Source organism: Trypanosoma grayi (assembly GCF_000691245.1).
Source record: "Trypanosoma grayi strain ANR4 Tgr_414_V1, whole genome shotgun sequence".
Taxonomy (NCBI): Eukaryota; Euglenozoa; class Kinetoplastea; order Trypanosomatida; family Trypanosomatidae; genus Trypanosoma; species Trypanosoma grayi.
In genome coordinates this window covers 15-12,364 of record NW_008826033.1, presented here as the reverse complement: position 1 = coordinate 12,364, position 12,350 = coordinate 15, and the positions used below count along the sequence as shown (strand labels likewise).

Here is a 12,350-nt window from a genome sequence, read left to right as displayed (position 1 = left end):
ACACACACACACACACACATTTTGTTCCATCTTCTTAGCGGCGAAGGACCAATAAGGTGCTTCATTGAAACGAATGGACCCGAACCCTGGCACCCCCGTCTCATCTTCTTCAGGGGTGCCCGCTACTGCGGCGACTACTTCTATTGTTGCTGCTACTTCTGCCGCTGCTTCCTCTTCCCCGCCACCGCTTGTGTCCGAGACGCGAATGGAGGTGATCCAGAGGACACTGCAGTTACTTCGGGAGGAAGTACTCGTGCCGTACTACGAGCCGGTCGAGCGGCTTCGTGTGACGAACAACCGCGCTGTGAGTCTGCAGGACCTCGTGGAGACGTTCTACAGCGCATCCTTCGAGAAGAGCACTTCCGTGTGATGCCACTCTCCGGATTGCCAGTTGGTCTCTGCTGGTCGCATAGGTGTTGGCCTTGGTGTTCATGTGTGCAAGCTACACCCATGCATGCCTAGGGGGAGGGATCATGTACTCCTCATTCTCTTTTCTTTTCTCAACTCTATTTCGCTTTGCTTATTCCTTTGTCGCGTGCCAGCACCAGCCAACGCAATAAAATCAACACTACCTAGAAATTGGCCTCGGATGAATGCTGAAGGCGCCATTCATCCGCAAAACGGTCGCCGAGCGTGCGCGTCTCGCGGTGCCGCTGGAATACCGCCGTGACGGCTGCCGTAGAAGAGCCGCGCGGATTGCCGCGGAGCTGCAGCATATCGGCAGCCACCGCAGCCCGTCCGCAGCTGTGGGTGCACCTCCATCTTTGGCCGCGTGGCTGTACCGCTCGTGTCTGCTGCGCCGGCTTCTGCGTGAGGGCGTTGTGTGCGACGCGATGGTGGCAGATGGGATCGCCGCACGCGACTTTACGGCACTATTGCACCGGGTTGTACGAACGCCGCATAGCCTGCGCGGCGGGGGTGGCGACGCAGTAGAAGGGAGCGTTGTTCAGCTCGTGTGGGGTGTGCAGAGAGAGTTTCTGCAGTGTGTTCTCAGCGCTGTGGTGCAGCAGCAGCAGTGGCCGTGGACGCTGCAGGAGGGGTGGGATTGTGCCACAACGTTGGTGGCGGATTGCATTCGCCCCGATGACGTCCTGTGCGTTGCGTTGCTGCTGCCCCTGGCACGTCGCATGGTGGCTGCAGATTGCGACGGCTCTACACTCCGTAAAAGCCTGCATGAACTTCGGGTTCGAAAGGTGCACGGGGGCATACTTTGGCTGCTGGCGCGGCGTGCCACAGTTTCTCCTCGGCCTGATCCGCAGTTGCTGGAGGCCGCGATAACAGCTGCGTGCGCCGCACCCTCTCATGCACTCCTGGTCACATCCGAATCTGATCAGGACGGCAGCAGAAGCAGCAGCGGCACCACTAACGACAGTGAGAACGAGGAGCGGCTTCTCTCACTGCTGTTGCAGATGCCTTCCAGCATTGGTGTTACTGGGCGAGGGAGTAGTTTTTCTCCTTTTTGGCATGTCCTCTTACATGAGATTGCCTGTTATGCTCATAACGTGCTTGACGACAAGAGCGTAACAGATGCGGTGCGGGTAGGCGCCTTTCTGTCACTTCGTCGTGTCATCTGCTCTTTTCGCCGCCACGGCCGCGTGCGTCCGGTGCTGGAGCTACACAACACCATTATAGCGCCATGGCGAGAGCGGCCCCAAAACGACCCATCTGCTGCAGCTGGACGCTGTGGTCCTCTTGTGTACCGTGAGGCGATGCTGCTGGACGCATACACGCTCATGACACTCGGCCACATTGGGGAGACGGCAATCGATGTTGACGAGGCGGCGGCACACGAGATGGCAGCAATTCAGGCGCGCTGTGTGGCTCACCTCGACACTCTCGCACGGAGTGAACCGTCCGCCGGGGCCGACCGCGACGCCGTCGGGCTGCACCGTGGTGCACGAGCAGGGATCGTGCGGCGACTGCACGAAGGCATTCGACTTTCCTTCAAGCTTCTCCTGCGCCGCGGTGACCATGTGGCGATTCAGCGCCTCCTCACCCGATGCCCCGCGCTCGGCGGCTCGTGGGAGGGCGGCAAGGCGCTCGTGATGCTCGGCAGGTACGCTGAGGCGGTAGACGTATTCACGCAGTTCCTTGAAAGCACGCGAAGACACTTCTCTGGGGGCCTACCGCATCATATACGCAACATAATGCTGGAGGCGGTGGAGGGTGCCGCATGCAGTTGCATCAGCGACGGCAAAACCCGAGTGGTGGAGCGATTGCTTGACTTGTACGAGCAGACGCGGAGGTGGTCGTTCCCTATACCCGCTGCTGTGGCATTCGCCGCCATCGTGCGTAGCTTCATTTTGCCAGACGAGACTAAGTTGTGCATGGCGACGCCGGAGCGCTTGGAGTTGTTGAGTACTCTCCTGCACCGCCGCGTGGCGAATGCGGCGTACAAACGCGACGGCCTTCTCTTAGAGACGGTGGAGGTGTACACAACACTGCTTGCTGAGTGCCGAGATACGGTGAAGACGTCGCACTTTGATCTGCTGTTACTGCTGCAGCATGCGCAACCCGGGCTGCCGGTGTACCGTGTAGCACTACTGCAGTTTCTGCACCTGAACTACGAAGATGGCGTGAATGCTGTGCTGCAGCATATCGTACCAATGTCCCCTGACGCAACAATTTACCTAGCACTCCTGCAGGAGCTGCCACTGACGGCACTAGAGACTCTCTCGCGTCATGTGGCGGAGTCAGCAGGGGGAGATCGGCGGGTGGTCTCCGCTGTTACGAACGCCTTGGAGTACAAACACTTTGCGGATGAGCAGCGACAGCCATGGCAGTGTTACCTCTGTAGGCAGTGGAACAAGAAACACGCAACGGCGTGCAGGCGGTGTGGCTCGCTGGAGCTTGCTGTGATCCACTGCCGTGCGTGCGGGGGTTTTTCGCCCACCAGCTCCGCCGCCTGCCTGGTGTGTGGCGCCGAGACTCAGCAGCACACTAGTGAGCACGGTGAACTTCGTGCGAGGGATGAGAGCACCGTTTACCCACTGCGTCGTTGGCGCTGTGCCCGCTGCAACCACACAAATGAGCCACAACACATATTTTACTGCGCCAAGTGTGGCTCCGCTCAGCCGACAATGGAGAAGGCCTTGACGCAGACAGCGTTCGATTGCGGTGCGTGCGGTCGACATAACCCAATGGGGCTCCTGCGCCCGTGGTGCCCGTCCTGCGGTACGCTGAGCGCAGTTGCTTCGGCAGGCCCATCAAAGACGCTGTGGCGCTGCGTAGAGTGCGGCACACTGAGCCCGTGGCTTCTTACGCACTGCCACGGCTGCGGCGGCGCGAAGCCGGCACCAACGGCGCGTCTCGACGCTCCATGGTACACACGCGCCTGCTTGTCCTGCAGCGCGACGAATCCCGCGTGGAGTGTTGTTTGCCACAGTTGCGGTACATCGCTCGCTGCTCCGAGCACTGCTGATGATATTGATCGTGATCACGCTGGGGAACTGAATGGTGCATGCGGTGCTATTGTAGACCCCACCTACACGTCGTGCCCACATTGTGGCAGTGTCTACGCCAATAAAAGCGACATAGTCTGTACGAAGTGCTTTGCACACCGTCCATATGCTGCGTGCACGCTGTGGGTGTGCCTGCGTAACAACTGCATGGAAGTGAATCTGCAGAGGGGTGGGGGCGGAGGTTCACTGGTGTGCAGTCACTGCGGCGCCACACACAACGTCGCCGCTGTCGGTGGTTATCAGTCAAACCCACTGAGGTATAAAGAACCCGGCTATGGTGAGAGGATCCAAAGGGGTGGTGACTCGACAGTAACGGTGCCACCAACGGATTCTCATACTACCGGTGCAGCACAAGACGAGGTTTCTGGAATGACAAAGGACCACGAAGACACTGTTAGCAACCTGCCTACCGCACTGCTACTGCCTGTGCCGTCAGGCCCTCGAAAATGTGCGTCTTGTGGGGCGTTTCTACAACTGCAGAATATCGCGCAGATTTGCCAGGAGTGTTATCACTGTTGCTATGCACCGTCACCATCCACCAGCCCCTCTGCAGCCGAGCACGACGTCGCCCTCCGCTTAATACTCAAAGCCATGCTGGAGACAGTGCGCCGTGTGGAGCAGGGCACCCTCTCCAGCACAACAGCTCTGCAACTTCTACGCTCAATGACGACGGTGCTGCAACGTGCACGCGAGTCACAGTTACCATGGCGCGGGTGTGACCTCGCCAACGGCATGAAGTGCGGTGTACGACCCGGTGTGCCGGTGCTGGAGGACGACACGATACATGGAGCTGTGCGCGACGTTGCGGAGATCATCCACACCATGTGCAAGGTCGCTTGCCCGACGACGGCTCTAAATGCCGCTGTCGAGGGATCAACAGCGACCTCTTGGGATGAGAAGCGGCCGTGGGCCAGCCTCGCCCTCGATTTAACGGATTTGATGAATCACACGACTGACTATGATGAACTGGGATTCGATGTCCTTATCGAACTCTGCACGCTCTTGAGACCGCAGCAGCAGGAGCATATCCATCGCGAGACCCTGTGGGCATACCTCCGGCATATGAAGTTGCCGCGGGAGTGGATTGTCAACAGCGTCGTCTGCCCCACCTGCTTGCTGCCAAAAGCGCAAATGAATGGAGCAGCGAGACACACATGCCGCTGCAGCGATGTTGGAGCTGCTAGTGAGGCACAGCTGCCCACTACAAGAGTGTTGTGAGAGCAGCCTGACAGTAGCGCTGCGGATGTGAACGAGCAAATCACATCTCTGCTTGAATGGCTCGCCAAGTGAAAAGGTGGCCCACGTAGCCTCCCATCTTTTTTTTCGTGGTCACTGCTTCCGTATTGGTGTGATCACCTACTCATTCTCTCTCTCTCTCTCCCCGTCTGGTGGCGAAGCAAAGGGGACTACAGAAGTATGAATCACATCCTCCTCCTTGGTGACTCGCTGACACAGCAGGGCTACCTGTCCGGTTGGGTGTCGCGCCTCAGCAACTGCTACATTCGCCGTGCGGATGTGGTGAACCGTGGACTGAGTGGCTACAACTCGCGATGGGTGCTGGATATCCTGAAGGACGATGCGCGGCGGGTGCACCTGCTGCCTTCAAACATTAGCCGGCCGTTGTTTGTGACGGTGCTGCTTGGATCCAACGACGCTGCTGCAACAGGGCAGAAAGTACCGCTGGAGGAGTATAAGGAGAACCTGAAAGCGATCATTGCCCTTGTGCGTGAGCACGCGGCCCCTATCGGCGGTATTTTTCTTCTAGCGCCGCCTCCCGTCGATGACGAGGCACGTTCATGTTGGATGAGGAATGTCGGTCGCGACCCTGATGTCTGCGGCCGCGGTCTTGTGGCAGTGCGCTCATACCGCAATGCTGCACTGCAGGTTGGGGCCGAGGAGAATGCGGCGCACAAGGATGTCACTGTGATCGACCTGTACCGTGTGATCTTGGGCGACGGTGCAGACACAATGCCGTACTCGAAGGGTCCGTGGTGTGAATATTTCTACGATGGCCTGCACTTCAACGAGGCCGGGGGCCAACTCGTCTTTGAGGCGCTGTGGGACGCGATTCAGAAGTCTGCCAAGGCCCAGGAGATTTTGCCGGAGGCGCTTCCGTATGTTTTGCCCCCGCACGATACACTGTGGGCTGCGGGCAAGTGAGCGCTGCATGCTGATAAGGTTGTGAAAAGTGTGCCAGTGCTAGAATGGTCGCAATGGTGCGTTGCTGTTTTGTTTTATGTGTGTAACATCCGTGAGTGGGTTTAATTGATTTGCTTTGCGCTCATCATTGTCTCATCGCTGCCCGCCTCGCCTCTCGTTGATGTTAAGAGGATCCCTTTTTTTTGTGGGTGATGCACGCAGGCGTGGAGCCGTGGCTCGCGGACGCGCGTGGGCGGCGGACGGAGGCGGTCCTGAGCGTGGCGGAGGGGCTCGAGTGCGGCCCATTCTGCGCGGGTGCGGGGCCCTCGCCCCTCCTTTACCGTGCTCTCGTGACGGCGTATCTTGTGCAGAACGACGTGCTCAACGCGACTTGGGCGCTGCGGAGGTGGGCGGTTGCGAAGCCGGCGGGCGGGGATGAGCAACAGGACCGGGTGCGTGAGTCGCTCGAGAGAGTCGCACAGCACTGCGGCCGCTACGCGTACAGCGAGGCCTTCAGGGAGGCTGCTGCTGCTCTGCTTGGTAACGCAGCCGCAGAGGGCGTGACGCTTCTCGGGGACTGCCTGCTGGACTACTTGGCCGCGCGCCACACTCACCAGCGGAGGACCTTTTACGGCGAGGATAGTCGTATGGAGAAGCACGCATCGGAGCTTGGAGTGACGCCTGCTGATTTGGAGGTGCGGCTGCAGCGTGTGCGGGATGATGGTCTGCAGCGCATAGAGGGCGACGTGGGGGACGACACGAACGAGAGATTGCGCGAGGCGCTGTGCTGCATGATGGAGGCCGGGAGAGTGGTCTGATACAGGTGTGTGTGAGTGTGTTTGTGTGAGAGGGCGACTCGCCATTGTTTTGGTTGTGCACAGGTGTGGTCTTTCTATTGCCTGCGTGCGTGTCTTGCGCCCGTTATCCACACTGGTGCGCTGCCTGCTGTTGCGCCTTCCCGTTGATGCTTACCGAGTGGGAGAAAGAGTAGAGGGCTTGGTGGGTAGCGTAGCGATGCTGCAGCGGAGCGCGGCGTTCCTGTTGAAGGCCCGGCCAAAGACAGTGAACGTGGAGCCGGGCTCCAACCGTCTGCTGGAACCGGCTGCTCTGGCGAAGGCAAAGGACATATTTGCGGTGCCGGAATTCCCAGGGAAGCGTGTGCTGCACAACTGGCGCTTCTTCATCAAGGCGGGGAAGGCGGCGACGGGACCCCCGGTGGGGCAGGAGTTCTCTAAGCTCGGCCTGAAGGCGATGGACTTTGCCAAGGTTTTTAATGACCGCACGAAGCCGCATTTCAAGGACGATGTGGAGCTGATTGTGCGCATCCAGGTCTACTTTGACAAGTCGTATCGATTCGTAATTGAGCCACCGCCGACCGCATGGTTCATTCTGCGCGCGCTGAGGAAGAAGCGGCGTGAGACGGGCCCCGTGCCGATCCGCGGGCACTACTGCGCCCTGATGACTTTGGAGATGGCGTACGAGATCGCCAAGATGAAGCCGCAGAGTTGGGGCAGGCCGGAGTACCCGCTCATTGAGACGCGTGTACGCCGTGTGGTGGGCCAGGCGCGCCGGTTGGGCGTCTGCTTCATTGGCGTGGACACGCCGCACAGCTCCCCCGTGAAGGGGATGACGGAGAAGCAGTATGCGGAGGAGAGCGAGAAGTACCGCAAGATCCACATGGAGCAGTACATGGCACTGCGGCAGCGGGAGCTGGAGGAGGCACCGCTGATTGAGCGACTGCACCGCCCCAACCTTGCCCCACTGACGGACGGGCAGATCGAGGAGGGGCTGCAGGACCCCAGCCTTCTGCATGCCCTGTGGAAGGCCAGCCACCCGAAGAGTCCGTACCACAAGGACCTGAAGCAGCGCGAGATGGCGCGCCGCTACCTGAACGCGAGGGGGTGGGTGAAGGACATGTCACTGGAGGAGATGCAGCTGGTCTTCATGAACTACCGCCTCCCGGAGATTGAGCGCAGCAATCAGATGGATGAGGGGAAGATGGAGGGCCAGGTGTACTGGACAAGAGACGGTCCGCAGCAGTGAGGGGCTGTGTGACTGCCTCCTGCTCTGCTAGCCTGACCAGATTCCTGGTGCTGCAGCGTGGATTACTCCGAGTAAGTGATCACGTAGCAGTTTTTTTAATTCTGTTTTGGTGGCGCGGTGGGAATGTGAGTCTTCTGGTACGTGTGCGTGTGCAGGATGCGACGATAGCACAGGATCCGTCACCTTGATCTGTTTCGAAGTGCTCCGCCATTTGGCGCTGCGTGGTGCCCGATGAGGGGCTGCGTGCCGGGTGACCGAGCGTGCTGTGTGCCCTGTGCTGGCGGGATGTGGTGTTGTGGGGGCGGTGCGGTTGCTTGCTGTTTGCATCTGCTCGTGTGTGCGGTAGGCGGGATGCCGGCAACGGAAGCTGCGCTGTGGGCGGACAACCAGTGGATTCTGTACGTGAGTCTGGACGCCCTCGATGTAGCCATCGTTGTGCGAATAGGAGCAAGGTGACGTGGGGTCTGATGTTTTTTTTGTTTCTCTTCATTCTTGATAACCGCTGTGTGACCTATTGGGAGTTGATGTTGACGAGTCTTTTCCCTGCTCTCTTGTGTTGAATCTTGATGACAGTCTGAAATAAGGCGGATGGAAGCTCAAGTGTATTTTTGGTTTCTGGCTCTCTGCGTATGTGTTGCTGCCTGTGAGGTGCTCTGCCCCTACACGAAGGTGGAGGAGAGTTTTGGCATGCAGGCGATGCACGACTTCCTTTTCTGCCGCAGCACCGCCTGCGGGGACCATATTGACTTCCCAGGGGTAGTGCCGCGAACGTTCTTCGGGGCCTGGCTCACTGCTGTTTTGGCGCTGCTACCCTTTGCATTTGTGGTGGAGCCGGTGAACGCTCTGTTTGTTCTGTGGCTTCACCGCCTAGCTGGGGCGGAACACGCACCGCAGGAAGCCGCTACACAGCTGCTTTCGATTGAGCGGGTGGTGGTGGAGAACCCAATGCTGCTCTCGCACGCGTGTCGCCTCGTCTTGGGCTTCTTGGTGTGCGGCGCACTGTGTTATGCGGCAAGGGGCATTGATGTATGCGAAAAGACAGTAGTCTTGCCGGCTGGTCAGGTTGGTCGCTTGCAATGTCGTGCATCATCTGTTTTTTTGCTCTTGTGCATCGCGCAGTTTCACTTGATTTTTTACGCGACACGCCCACTGCCAAACACGTACGGCCTTATTCTCTGTACGCTGGCGTGCGGTTGCACGTTGCGTGGGCGACATTATAAATCCATCGCGTTGCTGAGCGCCGCGGCAGCGCTCTTTCGCTGTGATATTCTTGTGCTACTTGTGCCGTATGCACTATTCCTGCTGCTGCGGCGTGACGTTTCGCTGGTGTGGGGTGTAATGACTGGTATTTGTGCAGTGGGGGTGGCGCTTTACTGCAGTGTGGGCTTGGACAGTTTTCTATGGGGACGTTGGCTCTGGCCGGAGAGCGTCGTGTTGCTTTTTAACACAGTTGAGAATCAGTCGTGGCGATGGGGGCGAATGCCGCCGCATTGGTATGTCTCGCGTGCACTTCCACGCGCCCTCTTGCTCGCCTATCCGCCATTGCTCCTTCTGGTGTGCCTGGCGTGGTGGAGTGTGTGCTGTCGACGCCCTACAAATACGAACATGACTCCATCATCATTATTCTCTCGGCCGTCACATTTTCGCCGACTCTTCTCGCTTTGGGTGGATGTGAGTGTGCGGCACCGCGTATTGCTAATTCCCGGAAGTCTATTTGTGGCTTTGTACAGCATGCTGCATCACAAGGAGATCCGTTTCATCATGGTGGCGTTCCCGTGGCTTCTGGCACCGGTGGCAGCCGCTGTCTCATTGTCATTGAATGAGTTCATCTTGGCGCCGACGCCTTCTCCAGTGGTGAATGAGGTGAAGAAGACAACTCTAGCTGAGAAGTCCATGACTACCACCATCACTAGTAGTAGTAGTAGTAGTAGCAGTAGTAGTAGTATTAGTAGGATTAGTAGTAGCAAAAACAAGAAATCTGGTTGGAAGGTAGGTGTCGTTGTTACGCTTCTGGCGTTTTACGCCTTGCAGCTGGGGACGGTGATAATATCTGTGCACATGAGTATGTACAACTACCCCGGGGCCGAGGCGTTAGATCGTCTGCATGATATCATCACAGAAGACATTCAGAACGCATCCTCCTGCACAAGCAGGTTGCGATTGGGGGAGCCGGACAAGATTGCTTCCGTCACGTTGTTCATTGATGCATACGCGGGAATGACAGGCATCAATCGCTTCCAGAAGAAACATAACCTGCAGCGTTCGTGGAGGGGCGGCGAGTGGGCTGCAGACTCTGGTGATGCACCGTACACCCTTCAACACCGGCTTGCTGCCCTTGTAGTGCTGCCGCTCGCCGTGCAGTTTCGGGTTGTGGAAGAAAAGGATCCCAATACGGGGCGCTGGCGTGAATATAACTTTGTTGACACAACTAGTCTTCAACCAAGTGTTTTTGACCTTGATCATGCCGCTGATGGTGCTGCAGTTAACAGTGGCGACCTGTTTCCGGGGGCTGTGCGGCTTCGGTACAGCAAAGACCCCTCGCTGTTTGATGAGGAGCATGACGTGTACCGTAGTGACGGGCTCGACTACCTGCTGGTACGGTACTCACAACGGGAGCTTCACCGTCAGCGCGGGGAATTTGAGGAAATTTTCACAGTGCATTTACCGAGTTGGACAGCGTTGACGAGACGTTGGATGAGACGCTTGACGTTCTTAAAGCAGAAGTCTGTTGCTATTGAAGATACGGAGGGAGAGCCATTTCTTTTGGCGCTGCGACGTCGCTGCTAGTGATGTGTCCTTGTGAAGCTTTGCGAGCCACCGACAAGGTTTGGCTGTGTAGTGTGGTGCTGTCTATGTGGATGCAGCATAAGTGTCTATGAGTGATATTTGGGGCTGTGACGGATGCTGAAGGCGTTTTCTTTTCCTTTCTGTGCGTACAGGCATATGTATATGTGTGTTTGTAGAGGATGACGTGACGAACGGGAGGTTGGTGGTGGGAAGGATGGTGTTGATGTTTCTCTGACGGTTGCGGGCACTTTGGGAGGTGTGCGGGCCGGTAAACGGTTGTGGTGTGCACGGCGTGGGCGATGCGGCGTGCCCTCAGGAGTTTGTACGGTAATATCTGGGGATCGCTCTCTCTCTCTCTCTCTGTGGACGGTGTTGATGAGTGTGAAATGGTGTTTTTGCTGCAGTTCGTGCGAAGAGAGGTGTGGGCTCTGAGGAAATCAACTGGTCGCGTGAGGAGGGAGGTAGGGAGGGGGAGTGGGGTCGGCTTTGGCTTTGACATTTTGGTGTGCTAGCGGGGTGAAATGGAAACGAAACGGAAAAGTAATATTCGTAAGAAACAGATACATACGCAAAAGATGCGTGCGTCTCACACATACCACGGGTAAAGGCAACTTTGGGCGGGTGGGGGAAACTGATTTGCTGGTCATGTGCGCATGCTGCTGTTCACATCAATAGGTACAACAAACACCACCACCGTCACATCTCATACAAATATGCACACATTGGTTGCTGCCTTGAATCCTTCCTGATGCTGAAACAACAACAACAACAACAACAACAAAACAAACCGACTCTGGGCCTGGCAGTGTACTCATTCCGCAGTCACACAACCATACTAATCTGGAGGGAAAAGAGTCAGGCAGGTAGGTGAAAGACAATAAGAAGGAAGAAAACACTAACTAGAACTCAAAGTAAACGAAGGCCGACTACACGGAGTACTACAAAGTAAAGGAGGGATTCTATACTCTTCCACGAAATGCCGCCGTACACAATTCAAGTGAGAGGTCTTCCGGAAGAGACGAGCGAAAACGCCGTTCGCGACTTCTTTAGCCGTGTGGGCGAAGTGACTGAATGCGCGCTGAACGGCACCGCTGCAACACTTTCGTTTGACAACGCGGACGACTTTAACGAGGCGCTCAACATGGACGGCATAGAGTTCGAAAAGGGTGCCACCATTCAGGTCGATAAGAAGGAAGCAGAGAAGACAGAGGAGGAGCAGCAGAAGCACGAACAGAATGAGGCTTCCGGCGACAACTGCAACAACAATGCAAATGGAGCCAAGACGGCGGAGGGAGACGATGCCGCGCCAGCGGAGTCCCGCAAACGTTTCCGTGAAGAGTTCAAGATTGCGGTGCGTCACCTCGCGGAGAATACGACGGAGCAGCAGCTGCGCGATCTCTTCGAGCCACTTGGTGCCATCAGTGATCTTTTCCTAGAGCCNGGAGAATACGACGGAGCAGCAGCTGCGCGATCTCTTCGAGCCACTTGGTGCCATCAGTGATCTTTTCCTAGAGCCGCGCCGCCGCTACGCATTTGTTGGCTTCGACAACGCCGAGTCCCTTGAGGCCGCGCTGCAGATGACCGGGCGCGAGGTGAACGGCGTCGCCATCGAGGTGGAGAAGAAGCGCGCCGGGCCGCGCGAGAACGTGCTGGAGTGCAAGGTCGTGGCGAAGGGGCTGCCGCCCAACACGACGGAGGACGCCCTGCGCGCCTTCTTCGCCCCCGCCGGGGAGCCAGTCGACCTCTTCATCCACGACAAGAAGCAGTTCGCCTTCATTGGCTTCGCCGACGAGCAGGCGTGCAGCGCGGCGCTGCGGCTCAGCGGGGCAGAGCTTGACGGCCACCGCCTCGAGATTGAGCGGCGACAGCGGCAGCGCTGCTTCAAGTGCAACAAGGAGGGCCACGTCGCGCTGCAGTGCC

General features: G+C 57.7%; 7 protein-coding genes across 7 annotated transcripts; all 7 read left to right on the top strand.

Moving 5' to 3' along the window:
• Nucleotides 1-73: 73 nt before the first annotated feature.
• On the top strand, nucleotides 74-370 carry DQ04_04141060 (hypothetical protein; the record flags this gene model as incomplete). Its single annotated transcript, XM_009313369.1, has 1 exon — nucleotides 74-370. One exon carries the CDS (start codon nucleotides 74-76, stop codon nucleotides 368-370), a length of 297 nt encoding a protein of 98 aa, XP_009311644.1.
• A 223-nt stretch (nucleotides 371-593) lies between these two features.
• On the top strand, nucleotides 594-4,679 carry DQ04_04141050 (hypothetical protein; the record flags this gene model as incomplete). Its single annotated transcript, XM_009313368.1, has 1 exon — nucleotides 594-4,679. The coding sequence occupies one exon, from the start codon at nucleotides 594-596 to the stop codon at nucleotides 4,677-4,679; it is 4,086 nt and encodes a 1,361-aa protein (XP_009311643.1).
• Nucleotides 4,680-4,877: 198 nt separating this feature from the next.
• On the top strand, nucleotides 4,878-5,621 carry DQ04_04141040 (putative esterase; the record flags this gene model as incomplete). Its single annotated transcript, XM_009313367.1, has 1 exon — nucleotides 4,878-5,621. One exon carries the CDS (start codon nucleotides 4,878-4,880, stop codon nucleotides 5,619-5,621), a length of 744 nt encoding a protein of 247 aa, XP_009311642.1.
• Nucleotides 5,622-5,812: 191 nt separating this feature from the next.
• Nucleotides 5,813-6,418, top strand: DQ04_04141030 (hypothetical protein; the record flags this gene model as incomplete). The annotated part of the gene is made up of 1 exon (XM_009313366.1): nucleotides 5,813-6,418. One exon carries the CDS (start codon nucleotides 5,813-5,815, stop codon nucleotides 6,416-6,418), a length of 606 nt encoding a protein of 201 aa, XP_009311641.1.
• A 196-nt stretch (nucleotides 6,419-6,614) lies between these two features.
• Nucleotides 6,615-7,643, top strand: DQ04_04141020 (putative ribosomal protein L11; the record flags this gene model as incomplete). The annotated part of the gene is made up of 1 exon (XM_009313365.1): nucleotides 6,615-7,643. The coding sequence occupies one exon, from the start codon at nucleotides 6,615-6,617 to the stop codon at nucleotides 7,641-7,643; it is 1,029 nt and encodes a 342-aa protein (XP_009311640.1).
• A 588-nt stretch (nucleotides 7,644-8,231) lies between these two features.
• DQ04_04141010 (dolichyl-P-Man:Man7GlcNAc2-PP-dolichyl alpha6-mannosyltransferase) lies at nucleotides 8,232-10,430 on the top strand (the record flags this gene model as incomplete). Its single annotated transcript, XM_009313364.1, has 1 exon — nucleotides 8,232-10,430. One exon carries the CDS (start codon nucleotides 8,232-8,234, stop codon nucleotides 10,428-10,430), a length of 2,199 nt encoding a protein of 732 aa, XP_009311639.1.
• A 976-nt stretch (nucleotides 10,431-11,406) lies between these two features.
• Nucleotides 11,407-11,931, top strand: DQ04_04141000 (putative RNA-binding protein; the record flags this gene model as incomplete). Its single annotated transcript, XM_009313363.1, has 1 exon — nucleotides 11,407-11,931. The coding sequence occupies one exon, from the start codon at nucleotides 11,407-11,409 to the stop codon at nucleotides 11,929-11,931; it is 525 nt and encodes a 174-aa protein (XP_009311638.1).
• Nucleotides 11,932-12,350: the final 419 nt, after the last annotated feature.